At 39.3% G+C, this 17,121-nt stretch overlaps 1 protein-coding gene across 2 annotated transcripts in view; it reads left to right on the top strand.

Annotated features, from left to right (window-relative positions):
- The window catches only part of MOV10L1 (Mov10 like RNA helicase 1), an 84,422-nt gene that overhangs the window by 24,565 nt on the left and 42,736 nt on the right, over positions 1 to 17,121 (top strand). For both annotated transcript variants that reach the window (XM_075124471.1, XM_048836842.2), the window contains exons 9-17: positions 3,425 to 3,619; positions 4,625 to 4,739; positions 8,266 to 8,443; positions 9,240 to 9,310; positions 9,719 to 9,810; positions 10,586 to 10,644; positions 11,369 to 11,484; positions 12,304 to 12,409; positions 15,834 to 16,012. In XM_075124471.1, coding sequence (XP_074980572.1) covers positions 3,425 to 3,619; positions 4,625 to 4,739; positions 8,266 to 8,443; positions 9,240 to 9,310; positions 9,719 to 9,810; positions 10,586 to 10,644; positions 11,369 to 11,484; positions 12,304 to 12,409; positions 15,834 to 16,012 — 1,111 coding nt within the window. The remainder of the gene's footprint in view (positions 1 to 3,424; positions 3,620 to 4,624; positions 4,740 to 8,265; positions 8,444 to 9,239; positions 9,311 to 9,718; positions 9,811 to 10,585; positions 10,645 to 11,368; positions 11,485 to 12,303; positions 12,410 to 15,833; positions 16,013 to 17,121) is intronic.

Below are 17,121 nucleotides of genomic sequence, written 5' to 3'. Positions count from 1 at the left end.
GTCAAGGATAATCTAGACATGGCCCAATATCTAAACAGATACTTTGCCTCAGTCTTTAATAAGACTAAAGAGGATCTTAGGGATAATGGTAGCATGACAAAATGGGAATGAGGCTATGGAGGTAGACATGACTATATTTGAGGTAGAAGTGAAACTCAAACAGCTTAATGGGACTAAATCGGGGGGCCCAGATAATCTTCATCCAAGAATATTAAAGGAATTGGCACCTGAAATTGCAAGCCCATTAGCAAGAATTTTTAATGAATCTGTAAACTCAGGGGTTGTACGGTATGATTGGAGAATTGCTAACATAGTTCCTATTTTTAAGAAAGGGAAAAAAGTGATCCGGGTAATTATAGTCCTGTTAGTTTGACATCTGTAGTATGCAAGGTCTTGGAAAAAATTTTGAAGGAGAAGGTAGTTAAGGACATTGAAGTCAATGGTAAATGGGACAAAATACAACATGGTTTTACAAAAGGTAGATCATGCCAAACCAACCTGATCTCCTTCTTTGAGAAAGTAACAGATTTTTTTAGACAAAGGAAACGCAGTGGATCTAATTTACCTAGATTTCAGTAAGGCATTTGATACTGTGCCACATGGGGAATTATTAGTTAAATTGGGTAAGATGGGGATCAATATGAAAATTGAAAGGTGGATAAGGAATTGGTTAAAGGGGAGACTACAACGGGTCCTACTGAAAGGTGAACTGTCAAGCTGGAGAGAGGTTACCATTGGAGTTCCTCAAGGATCGGTTTGGGGACCAATCTTATTTAATCTTTTTGTTACTGACCTCGGCACAAAAAGTGGGAGTGTGCTAATAAAGTTTGCGGATGATACAAAGCTGGGAGGTATAGCCAATTTAGAGAAGGACAGGGATATCCTACAGGAGGATCTGGATGACCTTGTAAATTGGAGTAATAGTAATAGTATGAAATTTAATAGTGAGAAGTGTAAGGTCATGCATTTAGGGATTAATAACAAGAATTTTAGTTATAAGCTAGGGACGCATCAATTAGAAGTAACGGAGGAGGAGAAGGACCTTGGAGTATTGGTTGATCATAGGATGACTGTGAGCCACCAATGTGATATGGCTGTGAAAAAAGCTAATGCGGTCTTGGGATGCATCAGGAGAGGTATTTCCAGTAGAGAAAAGGAGGTTTTAGTACCGTTATACAAGGCACTGGTGAGCCTCACCTGGAATACTGTGTGCAGTTCTGGTCTCCCATGTTTAAGAAGGATGAATTCAAACTGGAACAGGTACAGAGAAGGGCTACTAGGATGATCCGAGGAATGGAAAACTTGTCTTTATGAAAGGAGACTCGAGCTTGGCTTGTTTAGCCTAACTAAAAGAAGGTTGAGGGGAGATATGATTGCTCTCTCTAAATATATCAGAGGGATAAATACCAGAGAGGAAGAGGAATTATTTAAGCTCAGTACCAATGTGGACACAAGAACTAATGGATATAAACTGGCCACCAGGAAATTTAGACTAGAAATTAGACGACGGTTTCTAACCATCAGAGGAGTGAAGTTTTGGAATAGCCTTCCAAGGGAAGCAGTGGGGGCAAAATATCTATCTGGTTTTAAGATTAAACTCGATAAGTTTATGGAGGAGATGGTATGATGGGATAACATGGTTTTGGTAATTAAATATTCATGGTAAATAGGCCCAATGGCCTGTGATGGGATGTTAGATGGGGTGGGATCTGAGTTACTACAGAAAATTCTTTCCTGGGTATCTGGCTTGTGAATCTTGCCCATATGCTCAGGGTTTAGCTGATCGCCATATTTGGGGTCGGGAAGGAATTTTCCTCCAGGGCAGATTGGAAGAGGCCCTGGAGGTTTTTCACCTTCCTCTGTAGCATGGGGCACGGGTCACTTGCTGGAGGATTCTCTGCTCCTTGAAGTCTTTAAACTACAATTGGAGGACTTCAATAGCACAGCTATAGGTGTGAGGTTTTTTGCAGGAGTGGTGGATGAAATTGTGCAGGAGGTCAGACTAGATGATCATAATGGTCCCTTCTGACCTAAATATCTATGACGTTAGCTGATTTAAAGAAAACTCTTCAGTTTAATAACGGAGCCACATGCCATGCAAAATATTTTATTTTTGTGAAACTGTTATAAATGTGCATCATACTTGTGTGATTCTAATTTAAAACATAGTACAATTTTATCCTGTTTTTCCATCTCCATTGCTACACTGTCACTAAAACAATGGTGCAGCAACTTAAATTTCCAGTTTTTATGAGAGCTGTTTTAGATAGAGTAGCCCTTATAGAAATTGGAGAAAAACCTTCTTTTAGGGTAGGATCTGTTTGTGAAACCCACCTCTGAAGGAGAAATACAGATTGGGACCCTACTATATGTGGATTGGATAACTCTGTACATATCTTCATGAGAGAGAACGGTAAGAGGATGCTGAAGCTTTAGGGAGGCAACAGGTGTGGGATAAGTGGGGGGCTTGGAAATCACTGGGTAGTTGTTTTGTATAAGGCTGAGCACCTTTATAGGCACGTAAGCCCAGGTCCTCAAAGGTATTTAGGCTCCTAATTTCAGTGAAAGTAAGGAGCCTACACACCTTTGTTGATCTGGGACTTAATGTTTGTTGTAAATTTCAGTGGGAGGGCTAGTTAAGAGTCAGACAGCTGGGGGGATTGGGGGTAGAGGATCAGAACTAAGTTATATGTGTTGAAGAGGTGAGGAGAAAATTTGGTGCTGGGACAGAACCTGGAAAGAAATTAAAGGATAGGTTGTGTGGGATAAGAGCTCTGATAGTCTGGAGCATAAGCTCCTCAAACTCTCCTTTGCAGGAATTTGCACTCCCCTTGTTGCCACTTTCTCTGCTGACAGGAAATGCTTGTCTTTGAGGGGTCAGGCTGGGACTTCCCTCTTCCTCACTAGCTCTGTCAGCTCCTGGAGGTCCATGCAGAGGAACATAGACCTCCAGAAGAGCAGAGTTTTTGCTGCTGTGTAATGAGATGCATCCTGGATGAGGGCCTTTCAGCAGTGGAGTGACTGTACACAGGATATACTTTCGGCTAACTCCATTCAGTTTTAGTAATCACAAGGGTGTACTTGTGATTATAGTAGGTACAAAATTTTCAGACTGGTACTTCTGTTCTAAAGCACAGTTCCCCTTTAAACTTTTTTTCAAGGTCAGGCTTGTTAATATTTGGACTTTTTTAGTGCTTAGATTTTTTTTTTAAACTTTACTTTTAGGGAATGTTAGCTGGACTCAACTAAAACTCTTCAAAATTTTGTGAATGTGACGAATTCTTCTATATCAGCCATTACTTGATTTTTAGGGAGGTCCCTCAAAACCTAATCAGTCTCTTTCAACAATATTGTGATCGCTGAACTGATAAGTAAAATCTGTGGTTTTGAAGAACCTAACTTATTTTTGCTTGTTTACTTAAAGAAACCTTGGCCGCTGCAAAGAACTTCTGTTGCTTTGTTTTTCTGATTTTATTATTGGACGCTACATTGAAGTAACTGTAATAAATGAAGAGGAATCTCTAATAGCAGCCACTGAACCATTCTCCCTAAGAAAGCATAAAGTTATTCCGGAGTTACAGCACATGAAGACTACAGTGGCTGTAACAGAACGCAAAAGGTACTAGCAAATAATCCACGTTCAGCTGTGTCAAATATGAAGGATATGGAAAGGCATGCCTTTATATAATGCTAATTGAAGTAAATGTATAACTTTAGTTTCAGGGCAGTTTATCGTACTGAACTAGCTTATCTCCTGTTTGTAGCTACTATTCATTCAGTAAACTGGAAAAAGAAATAAAAACAGGGGTTTTTCTTCAGAGCTCCGTTGACTGAAATAGTTTTTCCCTGTTCAGCAAACTATTTGAACTTTCTTTACAGATGTTTTTCTTATGATTCACAAACTGTCCTCCTGCTGCATGTTATACACTTAAGAATGAGCTAGAGGCTAATTAAAACTAAAGGTGTTGCCAGAGTGCACCCACTGGTAGGAGTGGTGCAATCTCATGGTGTTTTAGACAGCAAGACAGAAACCCAGGAAATCCCTTGACTGAATTACTGATATGTGAGACATTGGTCAAGTCATTTGATGTAACTGGGTCTTGGCAATACAAACTAGAAATTTCTTGAATGAAAAACTGGAAGCGGTCCTTAGATAAGTAAATTTTCACAACAGACAAAATACTTTTTAACAGATACTCTAAAACTGTAACTAACATTAAATTGTTCACCATGACACCTTCGGTAGGGAGGAAAAAGTTGGGGTCATAACATTTTGAAAGTAAAACATGCTTCTATTACAACATTCTCTTCCCCACCTCAATGTAGCAAACTTCTGTTCCTTGTTTTTATTTGAACCTAAACTGGAAAAAGTTTCATTTACTGTACTTGCGCTTTGGTATTGCTGTCTTTGTAGCCTTGAGGATGGTGTTTGCTAACTTGTGGTCCTTCATGTGAATCTTTTTTTTTTTTAAACTTATGCTTACTTTAGTAACTACAGAATCTAGAGTTTTGTTCTTACTCTTTAGTAAAGAAATCCACACTAACCAGCTCAGTTCAGTTTGTAAGAACTACTTTGTGCAACCTAAAAATACTGACTTGAAGTAACTTTGAATTCTTATTTTAGAAGTTGTAGAAGATGTCTTCCAAGTTTCCTACCACACTATCCCATACCGGATAGATTAAGAAAATGTGTGGAGCAAAAATCGGACATACTGACTTTTCAACCTCTCCTTGCAGAGGTATGAGTGCACACATATATGCAAGTGTAAAATATCTCTTTGCATCTTTTTGAATGCTAACCTGAACACATACAAAAATACTCCTGTGTAGCTGCTTTCTTTGTTTTTATATATATATATATATATATATATATATATATATATATATATAGGTTAAGGCTGCATGTCTGTCATGGAAGTCACAATTCCATGACTTTCTATGACCACTGTAACTTCTGCAGTGGCCAGTGCTGGCTCAGGGGCTGCCCGCAACAGCAGTTTAGGTGTGTGGGAGGGAGGTCAGGGCTATGGGCAGGTGGTTGAGGTGCGGGGAAGCACTAACCTTGGGGTGGGGCATGTCCCTGCAGCTCCTAGCCAGAAGGGCCAGGGGGCTCTGCAGCTCCCACCCCTGCAGCTCCTATTAGCTGCTGTTCCCGGTCAATGGGAGCTATGGAGCTGGCGCTTGTGCTGGGAGCAGCGCGCAGAGAGCCCCTTGTGACCCCTCCCCCTAGGAGCTGCAGGGACACACGAAGCCAGGTAGGGAGCCTGCCAGCCCTTCCAACCCTCTCCCTACAGTCCCAGCAGGGGTCCCGGGCCGCTGTTTCTCTCCCTCTTCCCCCCCCCCCCCCAGCACTAGTGGGGGTCTTGGGCCACCACCCCCCAGTACCCATGGTGCCCCTGCACTGCCTCCCAAAAGCCCCCATGGCGCCCCCCCACCCCCACCCCGCCCAATTTTTAGTTAGGGGTATATAGTAAAAGTCATGGACAGGTCACAGGCCATGAATTTTTGTTTACTGCCCGTTACCTGTTCATGACTTTTACTAAAAATACCTGTGACTAAAATGTAGCCTTAATAATGGTTATCATGTAGGTCTACAAAATCTAGTTACAAAGTAAGAGTCTGATCCTGGTAGATGCTCTCTTGACTTTAGTGGGAGTCAGAGTATTGCAGGCCCTGAACCAGAGAAGAAATTAGAAGGCCTAGGCAAGTGAGAATTTGAAAATGGATGGGGAGTATATTAGAGTGCCATATGGAAAAGGCCATCTCAGATGCCAGAGCTGCAAAAGAACATGTTTCTTGAACTAGCAGTGTATGGTTGTGGGGAAGAACAGAGAGGAAGTAGGCACAGGATTAACAGGAATAGGTAGGAGGAGAAGGACAGGGTTTGTGAAGTAGGTTGGAGCAGCTCTAGAGAGTTTATTACCATACTGCTTTCTGGATAATGCAGTGTTTCACAACTCATCAGTGTCCCAGCTCTTCCCCAAAATTCCCTGTGTCAAGGCCTGAGTCTAAATGGTTGGAGAAAGAGTTCACAGAAGATTTGAGGGGTTATGGGTTTTTTGGGAGGGGTGGGGGAATCCTTTAAAATAATCCAGAAACCAGAGAGAGGACTGCTGTTCAACCAACATAACGTAAACCAGCAAACTCTCTGGTCACATTCCATTTGTGCATATTGGTAATTTTTATAAACTCCAAACAGCCATAAACATGGTAGCTCTTCATCTACAGAGCTCAAAGTCCTGGCTTCTGGTTAGCATGCCCTTGTGTCTCCTTCAGAATCACCCAGCTACCTTTTTATGGTCTAAGCATAACTGCTTCAGCTCTCACCTAGGACTCTGAAATCCCGATTGTGATTTAACAAAAAAAACCTGTTGTCTGAGTTGACAAGTGGCTTCTGAAGGGTACAACTGAGGCATTGCAATAAGACACCAGGGCCATGAGACTGCTTCCAAGAAACTCCAAATGACCTGTATGCTCTGACGCATGCCAATCTTTCACAAGCGAAGAATGATCTCTGTATTTTAGCCTTGTGGTAAGCCAGGGGTTCTCAAACTTCATTGCACCGCGACCCCCTTCTGACAACAAATATTACTGCATGACCCCAGGAGTGGGGACCAAAGCTGTCCTGGGTGGGGGCCTGTAACCTGATCTTCGTCTTCCAGGGCCGAAGCCAAAGCCTGAGCCCCACCACCCAAGGATGAAGCTCTCAGAGTTTGGTTTTGGCCCAAGTGGTAGCGCTTGGGCTTTTGCTTCGGCCCTGAGCCCCAGCAAGTCTAATGCTGGTCCTGGCGACTCCATTAAAGCAGGATCACCACCCACTTTGGGGGTCTCAACCCACAGTTTGAGAACCCCTGTGATAAGCTAAATCTGCTGCTAAACATGTGGCACAGAATGCAGTGACGGCATTTGTTAATCTGCTAATGCTGCTACTTCTGCATTTCTGTTTTATTTGTGATTTGGGAAAAAGGTGAGAATCGCAGGGTAATCTGAATTTGAATCCTTCCTTCGCTGTCCGAAATAGTTTAGGGCTCAAACAAGATTCTACCGTTTCTATCTATCCTGGGCTGCTCTCTCCACATCCTCTGTTGTTAAGTGTCATAAGTGTTCTCTCTTGGAGTAATGTTTGACAGGGGGATTCTTTCAGCCAGTGTTCTTCCAGCTGTGCAAGGGCATGCCTGCCTTGGCAGCGTAAACATGAGTAATGTTGGCCAGTTGAAAAATAAGTGGTCTAAAATAAGTCCCACGCTCTTTTCCCCTCGGAAGTTACAAGGAACTAGGGTAGCCTGAATGCTATTTGTCATTGCTATTGTTTTTAAAAGCGTCTTTTGAACTGCATAAATCAGTAACATTTTTTACCTTATCCATTTCCTGTGAACCACTAGCTTTCCTGATACCAAGAACTACAATTCCTTTGTCTACTTTTTAGTACCAGTACTGGATTTTGCTTTCTTCTTTTGAAAGAAAGGAGTTAAATACAAACAGTTAAATACAAAAACATTTTTTTAACTCTTATTAAAATTATTTAATTAAGACCTTCTGACTCTTCCAATAGTTCATTCTCTCTTATTTTCTCCTAGAAGTTCAGTATGTTATTTTAGGGTGCAGGAGTTGGTATTTGGTTTTAGAAAAAAGGGTCTCTGAGAACTTTATGCTTACTTAAAGGTCAAATACTAAATCTTAGATATTTTTGGAACTACTAGTCTTCGTTACAAAATTAGTAGTGTGATCTAAATAAAATACAGCTAAAACCAGGATACTTCTGTATTTACCCTTTAAGATGATTTTTAGAGACATCTCTCAGATTATAATGCAAAAAGTGTAGAAGTACGGTGGCTTAGATTTTTCAAAGGAACCAAAGGGAATTCTTGAACTTCAATGGGATTCAGGTGCCTAACCAGCTTAGGCTCTTCTGAAAATCTGTGTTCACGTACATGAAAATGGTAGATTAAGGCTGATGTTCTTCCAAAATTCCCATTGTCGCTTGCTACCTTTCATTAGTGGATAAGGCACTGAACTGGGAGACTTGAGTTATGTTTCCAGCTCTGCCACTAACTTCTCTGTGACGTTCGGCAAGTCATGCCATTCTGTGCCTCTGTTCTCCCATACCTTTGTCTGTTGTTGTCTACTTAGGTTGTACACCTTTTGGGGCAGGGACTGTGTCTTCATATGTATTTTGTATGTCGCCTAACACAAGGGACTCAGATTTTTGTTGTGGCATCTAGACACTATTGCAATACACATAACTTACTTTTTTTTAATTTTCAGCGACTGAATCTGTCTAACTATAAAGCAAACCTTTCTACCCTGCTGTGGCTTGAGGAGATCCATGCTGAAATGGAGATCAAAGAATTTAGCATGAGTGGAATCATTTTGAAAAAGAATGGAAACTTCTTGGTGCTGGAAGTGCCAGGGTTGGCAGAGGGAAGACCTTCCTTATATGCAGGTGATGATTTACACTTAATAAAATTGTTAAAGCTGAATAGCAAGATGATGAATATTCTCAATCTACACAATAGAAATTGATGCATTTTATCTTTTCTATGTTTTCTATTAAAAACATTTGAAGAGACAGGTATTAACCCTGGCACCTAGATAAATAGAACATTATGCCAATATATTTTATTACAGTGCCTCAGAATGTTTGATTTCTGGAGATGTTATGCTTTGAAGAGGCAGTGTATGTGTTTCTATGTGCTTTCATGGCTTGTCCTGGTATAGTCAGGATTCTGATGTACAGTAATTGATTGTGTTTTACATAGAAATATACTGTACTGTTTAGTATTATACTAAATTAGAGAACATGTGAGAGGCTAAATGTAAAACCAGGTTAAAGGAGTTAACTTTTTTAGGTCAGAATTTTTGAAATCCGTTGCATTGTGCAGGATGTTGTTTCCAATAAATAGTGCTGAAACCGTGTTAGTCGCATACCACAGTAGGTGTCTTAGAAGTATTACTTACACACACACACACACACACACACACACACACACAAAACTAGGTATTCCAATTTTAAGAACATAAGACTAAATTGAGCTGAGGTGTGCACAGATGCATCATCTTCAGTGATGTCCCTTTGTTGGTGAGTTTGCAGGACCCTTGAAACTCATTAAGTTTCACTGTATTTCCCCCACACACACACGCACACCCACACCAGTGGCTAGTATTTCAGTGAGAATTTTCCAATATCTGGTAACAGTATTTTTATACTAAACATTGTATTTAACTTTTTTTAAAACTAGGTGACAAAGTGATATTAAAAAGTCAAGACTACTCTGAGCATATAATAGAGTACATTGCCTATGTTACTGAGGTGAGTGAGTTAGCTTTTCTGCTAAAAACAGTAGCCCACAAAACTAAGGGGAAACTGAGAGTTAAAGGAGTAATTGTTTAGCTTTTGTGAAACTGGATTCATTTCAGTTACTCTCCCCCAAATTATTGATTCTACTTTATTTCATACTATGTTCTTGGAAGACAGAAGCTTTTGCTTCTTGTCAACACCACAAATTTCACCCATTAAAAGCAAACTCTGTAAAACTCTTATATAGAAATATGAAATTATATGGTAGATGTTATCCATTTTTTGTTTTTAACTAGTATAAGCAAATGTTCCAGGAGATTTTTCAAACATAAGGGATCTGATCCTAATGAGTGCTGAGTGCCCTCAAATCCTACAGGACTAATAAACTGTCTTTTTTTTTTCCCCCTCTCTTTAAAACAGATTCACGATGAAGACGTTACGCTGAGACTTAACCCAGAGTTTGAACAGGCTTACAACTCTGAACCCATGGATGTAGAATTTGCATTCAATAGGTATTTTTGTAGACTTTTAAAAAGCTGTATTTCACTGTCCTTTATTATGTTAGTCTTATTACATGACTATTTGCTTGATTCTGAAAAGTTCACATGAAAGGAAAGGACAAACAAAATCTAAGAACTGGATGGTCCACTGCCTGGCATCTTCTGTACTCATTAATATCTCTGCAAAATGCTATCAAATCAGAAAGGGAGTGATTTACATATTTACACACATTCTTTTACATGTAAATGACTACTCTAGGAGCCAGGCAATGGAAAATTGGACTCTGTAATTGAAATAACTTTGTGGCATCAGAGCAGGACAAGAATGGCTGATATTGACCTCACTATATTATTTTTAGTATGCTGCCAACATCAAAACTTGCTTAGAAAGCATTATTTTCCATAAAAATTCATCACTTCATCTTCCTTAATAAAACGAGTTGGGTTTTTTGTTTAAGGAAAAATATCTTCCTATCCTGCTTATCTCTGAAATCCCAGGTAACTTATTTTGTCCTTTTAATGAGAAACACTTTTCATATTTTATCAATCTATCTATTTTAAAGTTTGGTGAAATATGCCTATAAAAGAAACTTGACCAAGTAATCCTTCAGCTAAATACCACATGAAAACAGGAATTGAGGGAAGAAATACATGGTTATAGAGGCTTAATATTTCATTTAAGTCTTTGATATATAGCATTGATTCAAAGAGGAAGTGAGTATTGCTGTATTCTATGAAAACTTTTTAGTTTTTAGTTTAATCTATACTATTGCTATTCTGTTGACAGGACTACCAGCAGGCGATGCCAGTTTGCAGTCGAACAAGGCATCTATCTGGGTGAAAAAGGTAACCTTCCAATAGCGTGAGGGCATTTTTCCTCCCCTTCAGAAAATACTGATGTGAAGTTAATGTACTGTAATCTTTTGGTCAGATTTCAAAATGCAATGTTTCACTGGGGCTTCTATTCATTCATCTAAAGTACCCCATATCTTTGTTGAGAGAGGAGCAATTCTTTGTCACAGAGCAACCACTATGAAAACTGATTTTCTCTCTGTGGTGTTTCTACATGAGGAAAGCAGTTTGACTCCAATTAGAACTAACATATCTAATCAATTTCTAACTACTGGTGCCACTATGTTGTTTTGCACAATGTGAAAGAGTTCTGCAGGACTTCCCAGCTTGGGTAAATTGGGAAAAATGCAGGAGGAATATAGGGATGATGCAGAATTCCCTTTTAACTTTTTACGTAATCCTCCTCTGTTAGAGTTGGCTAAATATAATGGCCTTTGTATTGAAAAGAGTTGCACATTTCTGATCAGCTCTACAGACTACAGAAATGTAAACATGGATTTCAGTTTTACCTTCCAATTCCTCCCTCACCATACCTAGGGTTTTTACATCAAATTTTCATAAATTGGACATAGCTAATTCAAAGTGCAAGGAAAGAAGCTGATGATTCAGTTATAATTAAACCCTAACAGTAAGTATCTTAATGTATCTATATTGATAGAGCCATGTAAAATGCATTTTCAAAAAAAAAAAATTCTTTTTCCCTTCCTTAAACCCAAAGTGTTATTTCCAAATACTCTGGTTTTACAATCCCCACAAGTTGTCAAGACTTGGAATAATATGGGATGTCGTACTGTTGCTGCTGATCGTGAACAGTATACCAAGAAGAAAGATAAGGTAAATCTACTATAAATGTATTTCTTATAATCTTTTACACTTAAATGCCAACAGTTTGCTACTGCAGATATAGTCTTCGACAGGACCAGCACAATAGTGAATGCATTGTTATATCTGGTGTATTTATGATGTCTTCCTTCTGGTGGCAACGATCTTGTTTCACAGTTCAGTGCTTTGAGTGGATCAACCTGTGATCCATGATTTTGGTTTCTGAAAGGGAAACTGCTTATGAAACTACGAGTCTGGGTTATCAGATTTGCTTTAGACTGGTTTTCGTAAGCTCCTTTTAAAAAAAAAAAAAAAAAAAAGAAAGATACTGGGCTGCAAATCATACTGACTATAGGAGCCAATGAGAATTCTTATTGTGAGGCATAATTATGCTTCCTGATGCGATTGATCCAGCCTTGATACGACTCCTGATTAAACACATCATAAAAGAGGTGAATATTTCCTTAAAAATAGACAAAAAAGCACATATTGGCAGTTCTTATAGGAAAGAAAAACAGATAAACCAATGGTAACTTTTGAAAACTCATCCAGATCTGCAGAATATGTGTGCAATTAGCAACAGTGCTTTAAGATGTCATGAGTAACTTTTTTTCTTTTGTTCAAATAAAAGGGGCCAGGATGTGAGGATATTTGTCTGGGTTTTTCCTTTCCTCTTTGTCCTTCCCCACAGCTTTTTCTGTTGATATGCAGTTAAATGGGAGGAAGTGCTAAACATTTCTAACAGTCTTAAAAGCATTACAAAGAGAGAATAATTATAGCGTGCTTACGTTTGATTATTTGTGTGTGTGTTTTCTGTAATGATCTTTTCAGAAAAAGAAAATGCAAAATGAGCAAACAAAATGCATGGTGCCAAAGGAGAGAAACATAGTGGCCATGCCTCGAATGGTGACTGTTGCTACACAGACAAGTAAACTGAGTATGTTTTAATGCTTTCTTTCCATCTTGTACTGATGTTTTGGATTTGAAAGTTGACTGGTAAACTGGTTTGGAAGATGGAGTGTGTGTATGTATGTATGTAGTTTTTAAACAAACCAAAAAAACCACCCAGATCTTGGTACATTGAGGAAGTTCCAGAGGACTGGAAAAAAGCTAATGTTGGACTAATACTTAAAAAGGATCAATAGGATGACCTAGGTAACTATAGGTTGCTTGGCCTAACATCTGTCCCAGGCAAAATCATAGAAAAGCTGTTATGGGACACAGTCACGAAAGAATTAAAGAATTGTAATGTAATTAATACCAATCAGTATGTTTTTTATTGAAAATAGGTCTCATCAAACAAACTTGATATCATTTTAGATGAGATTACAAGGTTGGTTGATAAAGATAACTGTTCATGTGAGATACTTGGATGTCTCTAAGGCCTTTGACTTAATGAGCACTATACAGAATCAATGTAGCCCTTATTAAATGAATTAAAAACTGGTTAACAAAGGATTGCAAATGAGAATAATTAACCATTAGAGGGTATTTCTAGTGGGATCCTGCAGGGATCTGTTCTTGGCCCAGTGCTAAGCTTTCTCAATACTCTATCAATGTGGAAAAAAAATATAAAATCATTACTGGTAAAATTTGCAGATGACACAGATTGGTGTAGTGGTAAACAGTAGAGCTGGCAAGCGATTAATCATGCTGTTAAGCAATAATAGAATACCATTAATTTAAATATTTGTGGATGTTTTCTACGTTTTCAAATATATTGATTTCAATTACAGCACAGAATACAAAGTGCACAGTGCTCACTTTATATTTATTTTTATTACCAATATTTGCACTGTAAAAAACAACAGTATTTTTCAATTTACCTCATACAAGTACTGTAGTGCAATCACTTTATCGTGAAAGTTGAACTTACAAATGTAGAATTATGTACAAAAAATAACTGCATTCAAAAATAAAACAATGGAAACTTTAGAACCTATGAGTCCACTCAGTCCTACTTCTTGTTCAGCCAATTGCTCAGACAAACATGTTTGTTTACATTTGCAGGAGATAACGCTGCCTGCTTCTTGTTCACAATGTCACCTGAAAGTGAGAACAGGCGTTCGCATGGCACTGTTGTAGCCAGCATCACAAGGTATTTTTGTGCCAGATGTGCTAAAGATTCATATGTCCCTTCATGCTTCAACCACCATTCTAGAGGACATCCGTCCATGCTTATGATGGGTCTTGCTTGATAACAATCTAAAGCGGTGCAGACAGTGCATGGTCATTTTCATCATCTGAGTCAGATGCCACCAGCAAAAGGTTGATTTTCTTTTTTGGTGGTTTGGGTTCTGTAGTTTCCACATCGGTGTGTTGCTCTTTTAAGACTTCTGAAAGCATGCGCCACACCTTGGCCCTCTCAGATTTTGGAAGGCACTTCAGATTCGTAAACCTTGGGTCGAGTGCTATAGCTATCTTTAGAAATCTTACATTAGTACCTTCTTTGCGTTTGTCAAATCTGCGGTGAAGGTGTTCTTAAAATGAACATGTGCTGGGTGATCATCCGAGATGGCTATAACATGAAATATGTGGCACAATGCAGGTAAAACAGAGCAGGAGACATACAGTTCTCCGCAAAGGAGTTCAGTCACAAATTTAATTAACGTGTTATTTTTTTAACGAGCGTCACCAGCATGGAAGCATGTCCTCTGCAATAGTGGCCAAAGCATAAAGGGGCATATGAATGTTTAGCATATCTGGCATGTAAATACCTTGCTATGCCAGCTACAAAATTGCTACTCAAACTCTGATTCGCGCTTTCAGGTGACATTGTAAATGAGAACCAGGCAGCATTACCTCCTGTAAATGTAAACAAATTTGTTTGTCTGAGCAATTGGCTGAATAAGAAGTAGGTCTGAGTGGACTTGTAGACTCTAAAGTTTTAGTGTTTTGTTTTGGAGTGCAGTTATGTAACAAAAAAAATCTATATTTGTAAATTGCACTTTCACGATAAACAGATGGCACTACAGTACTTTGTATGAGGTGAATTGAAAAATACTATTTCTTTCGTTTATCATTTTTACAGTGCAAATATTTCTAATCAAAATAATAGAAAGTGTGCACTGTACACTTTGTATTCTGTGCTGTAATTGAAATCAATATATGTGAAAATGTAGAAAAACATCCAAGAATATTTAATAAATTTCAATTGGTATTCTGTGGTTTGACAGTATGATTAAAATGGCAATTAATCACGATTAATTTTTAATCACAATTAATTTTGAGTTAATCACGTGAGTTAACTGCTATTAATAGATCAATTATCCAGAATGATCTAGATGATACCAATCATTTGGTAAGGTTGGATCATTTGAACACCATGTTTTAGTGCAGTTAAGTGCAAAGTCATACATCTATCTAGAAGAAGACTGTAGGTCATACTTACAAGATGGTTGACTGAATCCTGGAATGCAGTGACACTGAAAAGGACTTAAGGGTCATTCTAGAAAGCCAACTGAACGTGAACTCGCAATGTGATGATATAGCTAAGAGGTGAACGTGATCCTTGGATGCATAAGTAGGGAAATATCAAGTTAGAAGTAGGGAAGAAGCATTACCTCGTTATACAGCATTACTAGAATGCTGTGTCCAGTTCTTGTGCCCACACTTCAAAAAGGATGTTGAAAAATTTGGAAAAGGTTCAGAAAAGAGTTGCAAGGATGATTTGAGGTCTGGAATACATACCTTAGAATGAAAGTTTTAAGTACCTCAAATTAATTACTTTATCTGAGAGAAGGCTAAGAGGTTACTCGATCATAGTCTACTAGTACCTACATGAGGAAGAAATTTCTTATAGATGACTCTTTAATGGGGAAAAAAACATAATGGGATCCAACAGCGGGAAGTTGAAGCTAGACAAATTCTCATTAGAAGTAAGGCACATCTTTTAATGTTGAGGATAATTGATCATTGGAACAGCTTACTTAGGAATATGGCAGAATCTTCATCATGTGAAGTCTTTAAATCAAGACTTGAATGTCCTTCTTAGATATGTTCTAACGGTCAAACAGAAGTTATGTATGGGCTTGATGTAGAGCTCACTGGTGTGAGGTTCTTTGGCCTGCGTTATGCAGGAGGTAAGACTAGATGATTATTATGGTCCTTTCTGGCCTTAAAAATCTATGAATGGCCCTTTGCACGTTTGAAACTGAAGGTCTTGTTTTTCTATTTTAATTGTTATTGGGATTGGGAATTTAAAGAGTTGTCAGATACATTTTTAGCTATCACTGTCTTTTTAAAATGATTATATTATAAAGTCTAGATCACATTAAATCAAAATCTGTTTAACTGAAATACTAATTTATAAAAAAAAACTCTCCTTGTGTATTTGTAATGCTTATCTGTTTTGAATATAGTCAATGGAATCGTGACACCTGAACAGAGAGACTGTGAATTTTTCAATCCTGCACTGAATGAGCATCAGAAATTAGCAGTGAAAAGGATACTTAGTGGTGAATGTCGTCCAACTCCTTACGTTCTCTTCGGACCACCGGGAACTGGAAAAACTGTAACAGTGATAGAAGCGATCTTACAGGTAATAGTGAACAGCAAAGCAATAATCTCTGGAATTGCCATAGATACTTATCATAATCAAAACTAAAAATAGCTTTTAAAAAAACATGCTAACACTTAGAGGGTATTTCAGTTCAACTCTCTCCATGTGAAAATAAATCCAAGAGAAGATCTCTGTACAAGTTTGTGTTCATAAATCTTTTAACAACATATAGTCAGTTTTTTAATTCAGTATTTTTGTTTAAATACTATTCACTAGGGCAGGGGTCGGCAACCTTTCAGAAGTGGTGTGCCGAGTCTTCATTTATTCACTTTAATTTAAGGTTTCATGTGCTGGTAATACATTTTAATGTTTTTTAGAAGGTGTCTCTCTCTTTCTCTAAGCCTATATATTATATAACTAAACAATTGTCGTATTGTAAAATAAACAAGGTTTTCAAAATGTTTTAAGAAGCTTCATTTAAAATTAAATTAAAATGTTGATCTTACGCCGCCGGCCGCTCAGGGGTTCCATCCGCTGGCTCCTGCTAGCCAGGATGCCAGCTGCTGGACCCGCTCAGCCCGCTGCCGGTCTGAGGTCCCGGCGCTGCCCAAAATACAGTGGGTACCTACCTTCTCCTTGGTTCTAGCCTATTCTCTTCCTCTCTTTCTCTGCACTGAGCTGAGGGTGGGAGTCCACTGAGCATAGGCTGGGGGTGAAGGAGCAGGCTGGGGGTCGGGGTGTAGGGTCTGGCCAAGAGCTAGAATGAGGGAGGGGGCTCAGGAGGTTTGGGTGTGGAGCGCTTACCTGGGCAGCTCCCATTTGGTGGGAGGGGTGCAGGTGGGAATGTGGGGGGGAGGTGCAGGAGCTCCCATTTGGCGCACATGATGGCGATGGAGATGTGGGGCGTGCAAGAGTCAGGATGTCGGGGGTGTGGGGGGGCTGGGGATGTGGGGGGGTGCAAGAGTCACGGCAGAGGGCTGGGGGCATGTGAGGGGGGTGCAGGTGTCAGGGCATAAGGTGCTGGGAGCCTTGGTATGTGTGGAGGTGCCAGAGTCAGGGCTGGGGTCATGGGGGGGGGGGGTGAAGGAGTCAAGCAGAGAGCTGGGTGTGTGTGTCGGGGGAGTACAGGACTCAGGGCAGGGGCCTTG

This window comes from Caretta caretta, chromosome 1 (assembly GCF_965140235.1).
Source record: "Caretta caretta isolate rCarCar2 chromosome 1, rCarCar1.hap1, whole genome shotgun sequence".
Taxonomy (NCBI): domain Eukaryota; kingdom Metazoa; phylum Chordata; order Testudines; family Cheloniidae; genus Caretta; species Caretta caretta.
The sequence above is the reverse complement of the archived record's forward strand: the minus strand, read 5'-3'. Positions and strand labels throughout refer to the sequence as shown.